Source organism: Rhyacophila brunnea, unplaced genomic scaffold (assembly GCF_057557595.1).
Source record: "Rhyacophila brunnea isolate RB1 unplaced genomic scaffold, BYU_Rbru_1.0 scaffold_7, whole genome shotgun sequence".
Classification (NCBI taxonomy): Eukaryota; Metazoa; Arthropoda; class Insecta; order Trichoptera; family Rhyacophilidae; genus Rhyacophila; species Rhyacophila brunnea.
Genome location: NW_028233339.1, coordinates 39,971,914 through 39,975,863, shown reverse-complemented (window position 1 = coordinate 39,975,863; position 3,950 = coordinate 39,971,914). Strand labels below are relative to the sequence as shown.

General features: G+C 50.0%; 1 protein-coding gene across 1 annotated transcript; it reads right to left on the bottom strand.

Moving 5' to 3' along the window:
* Positions 1 to 648: 648 nt before the first annotated feature.
* On the bottom strand, positions 649 to 3,672 carry LOC147064860 (uncharacterized). The gene is made up of 2 exons (XM_085957721.1): positions 2,237 to 3,672; positions 649 to 1,990 (listed from the first exon to the last, which is right to left on the bottom strand). Exons 1-2 carry the CDS (start codon positions 3,670 to 3,672, stop codon positions 649 to 651), a joined length of 2,778 nt encoding a protein of 925 aa, XP_085813847.1.
* Positions 3,673 to 3,950: the final 278 nt, after the last annotated feature.

Below are 3,950 nucleotides of genomic sequence, written 5' to 3'. Positions count from 1 at the left end.
ACAAGATTTTAGAATGTAACATTATATATACTTAATATACATAATTTGAAAACATCTCATGCATATACACACTGGAAAAAATCTTTTTGTAGAAAAAAGTATACTACACAACAAAATGATTTTTTCTAGTGTGTGTATGCATGAGATGTTTTCAAATTATGAAATGATACATTGTAAAAAAATGTCTAACAAATTATAGTAAACTTTGTTTTTCATGTACTCATTGTGGAACCTTTCATTTTTATAATATTATATAGAAGTCATAATTAATTGTGTACACAATTACCAATAATATATTTTTTTCAGTGTAGTTGTTTCAGTGGCATGTCAGTGTGTTTCAGTGTCATATTCCCATGATAGTATTATTTCGATTAGGCTATAAATTTTGAGTGGTTTTTATAATGATTTTAGTGTAGTCATGAAGATTTTTGTTATGAATTCTTTCATATTGTTTACTGATAGTTATATCAAGGAGTGTACAAGAGAAATATAAACAGAATTTATTAGTAATCAATAAACAACACGTGATAAATATTTCAACTAATTTTTAATTTTCTTCAATAAAAAATCGTACAAAAGTATAAAAATCACAAAATTTTTATTATATATATTGCTGTTAGTTAGTTATGAGTTATGTTAGGTTAGGTTTTAACGGGCAGCCTTCCATGAGCCGGCAGCTCTTGTTTCCCCTTCGAGGTGGCTCTCCCCTTCGTTTTCTGCACGCATCTTCTCGTGAGCTTTCTTGGCGGCACCATCATCGATCGGCTTCTTCAGTTCGGCGCCCTTCTCTGCTGGTTTAGCGTTGTCAGTCTTCTTTTCTTCTGCGTCAGACTCTCTGTACGACGAAGACGCGTGGGATTCGTACGACGGCTGCGGTGCGGCGTAGCCTGAACCCACTCCGTATCCGCCGCCTTTGTCGCCCGACGAGCTCGAGTAGCTATCGCCAGATCCGTAGCTTGCGGCTGGGGCTTCGTATCCCTTCGATGGGGCTGGATAGCCGGGCTGTTTTGGCGCTGAGTATCCTTTGCTAGGTGCTGAATACTCGTTGTGAGATGGCGCTGGCTTAGAGTATGATGATGAGCCGCCATATGAGGCTGCTCCGTGGGAGGGAGCAGGGGCGCTGTACGATGGTTGAGCTGGGGCTTTGTAGGATGATGGTGCTGGTGCTGAACCGTAAGAAGACGACGAGCTGGGTGAACCGTATGATGATGACGACGATGCACTGTAGTCGGCTGCAGGGGCACTGTATGATGGAGATTTACCACCGTATGCTGGGGCAGCTGCTGGAGCGCCGTATGCAGGTGCAGGGGCGTTGTATGATGGAGATTTATCACCGTATGATGGGGCGGCTGGAGCGCTGTATGCAGGTGCAGGGGCGCCGTATGATGGAGATTTCTCGCCGTATGATGGAGCAGCTGGAACGCTGTATGCAGGTGCAGGTGCGCTGTATGCTGGTGCAGGGGCGCTGTATGATGGAGATTTACCACCGTATGATGGGGCAGCTGCTGGAGCACCGTATGCAGGTGCAGGGGCGCTGTATGACGGAGATTTACCACCGTATGATGGAGCAGCAGGGGCGCTGTATGCAGGAGCTGGCGCTGAATATGATGGTGCTGGAGCGGCGTAAGCTGGAGCCGAACCGCCGTAAGCTGGTGCAGGTGCACTGTATGATGGTCCAGCTGGAGCACTGTAAGCTGGAGCAGGGGCGCTGTAAGCCGGAGCAGGGGCGCTGTAAGATGGAGCAGGGGCACTGTAAGCTGGAGCAGGGGCGCTATACGCAGGAGCTGGAGCGCTGTAGGCTGGAGCAGGGGCGCTGTAAGATGGTGCTGGAGCGCTGTAAGCTGGAGCAGGGGCGCTATAAGTTGGAGCAGGGGCGCTGTAAGATGGAGCAGGGGCGCTATATGCTGGAGCAGGGTCGCTATAAGCTGGGGCACCATAGGATGGTGCGGGTGCACTGTAAGAGGGAGCTGGTGCGCCATATGAGTGAGCACTATATGAGGGGGCAGGGGCAGGGAATGATCCTTTAAGTATAGTCGGCTGGCAGCTGAACAACAGTGGGATACCGCAGGACGACGATCCACCGTATGAAGGGGATGATCCGCCATATGAAGGAGCAGATCCTCCGTATGATGGTGCCGATACTTGATATGATGATTCAGATTTAGATTCGTATTGGGCCGGTGCTGATCCATAAGAGCTTCCTCCGTAGCCTTTCTTAGCGGGCATTTTGGAGTACGACGGAGCACTGTAAGACTGTTGTTTGTATGGGGGCAACACATTTGGTACTGAAGGCAAAGCGGCGTATGAAGGGCCTGAATATGAAGGCTGAGGATCGTACACCGAGCGAACCATCATATTTTCGTCCATGTCCATAGCTCCTTTATCGGCTTCATCGATATCCATGTCCATGTCGGCTGTTCTGTAGTGCCCGGGGGCAGCGTGAGCCGCGGCATGAGCAGGAGCGGCGTGTCCTCCATAGCCGCCCTTTCCGCCTGCAGAGTAACCCGCTGCAGATCCGCCGTAAGATGGGGCGGCGGCAGCATGACCGTAACCTCCTTTGCTGGAATGAGATGCGCCACCTCCGTATGATCCAGACGAAGCCGAACCGCCGTAAGAAGCTCCATGAGAGCCTCCGGCAGCTGCGCCGCCATATCCTCCGGCTGAACCACCGCCGTATCCTCCCGATGAACCGCCTGCAGAATATCCTCCGGCAGCCCCGCCTCCATGTCCTCCTGATGAGCCACCCGCTGAGTATCCTCCTGCGGAAGCACCACCGTATCCAGCTGAGCTGCCGTGGCCTCCTGATGAACCGCCTGCAGAATATCCTCCAGCAGACGCGCCGCCATATCCTCCGGCTGAAGAACCGCCGTGTCCTCCTGATGAACCACCTGCGGAATATCCTCCTGCGGAAGCGCCACCGTATCCTCCGGCTGAAGAACCACCATACCCTCCGGCAGCACCTCCTGATGATCCACCGTAGCTCGATCCTCCGTATGATGCTCCGCCGCTAGGTCCTTTTACTCCGCCGTATCCTCCGCCACCTGATGATCCATATCCAGCTCCGTGTCCTGCTCCGCCTCCGTAGCCCCCAGCAGCAGAACCACCGTATCCACCGGATGAACTTCCACCGTAGCCTCCGGCAGCAGCATGTCCACCGGCCGCTGCGTACCCGGATCCTCCACCGTAGGCTGAGCCGCCGTAAGATCCACCAGAAGAGCTCCCTCCGTAGCCGGCGCCACCCGATTCATAACCGCCGCCATAGCCTCCAGATTTGCCGCCGTATCCGCCACCTGCGCTGTAACTTACTCCTTCGTTGGGATCGTGGCAGACAGTGTAGGGCTTCTGGCTGGGGTCGCTTGGCTTCACCTCGACGCACACCTTGGTTGTCTGGTAGGATGACTTCTTTGAGCGCTCCTTGGATTCGCCTTCGGTCTCCTCGGATTCGCTTGACTTGTCCTTGTCCTGGTCATCGGTGTCCTTCTTGGTGTCAGGCTTGGGGGTGTCCTCTTCTTCTGCAACTTCGGTGTTACTCGATGCTGTTATCTCTTTCAAAAGAATGTCGGAAAGCTGTTCCTCCTTCTCCACCAGCTTGGTCAACTTTTCTTCGACAGAACTATCAGCCAGGGCTGCTACCAGGCAGAAGCCTGCCAGCACAAGAACTCCGAAGCGCATGATGAATGATCTTCGACTGATGAATTGATCGATTTTCCCACATTATATACTATTTTATTTCATACTGTCAGCAATTTTGTACGCGACGTACAAACATAATAAATTCGAATTAAATTAAATCAATACATATTTTTAAAATCATTTATTGCTTATGAAGCTTGTATGTAGTTAATACAAGGTTAAAATTATTTATTTATTTATTTATATGTCAGAAAATATTACTAATCGTAATAATAACATACGTATTTGCAAATAATTGTTAATTTCCTATAACCTAA

Bases quoted from the DNA above. Each gene is read 5' to 3' on its own strand.
- LOC147064860 (XM_085957721.1), bottom strand. From the start codon at position 3,672: ATGCGCTTCGGAGTTCTTGTGCTGGCAGGCTTCTGCCTGGTAGCAGCC. The intron at 1,991-2,236 runs GTACTCCAAAAT...CCCCTCATATAG, and splicing joins CAGTCTTACAGTGCTCCGTC to TGCTCACTCATATGGCGCAC.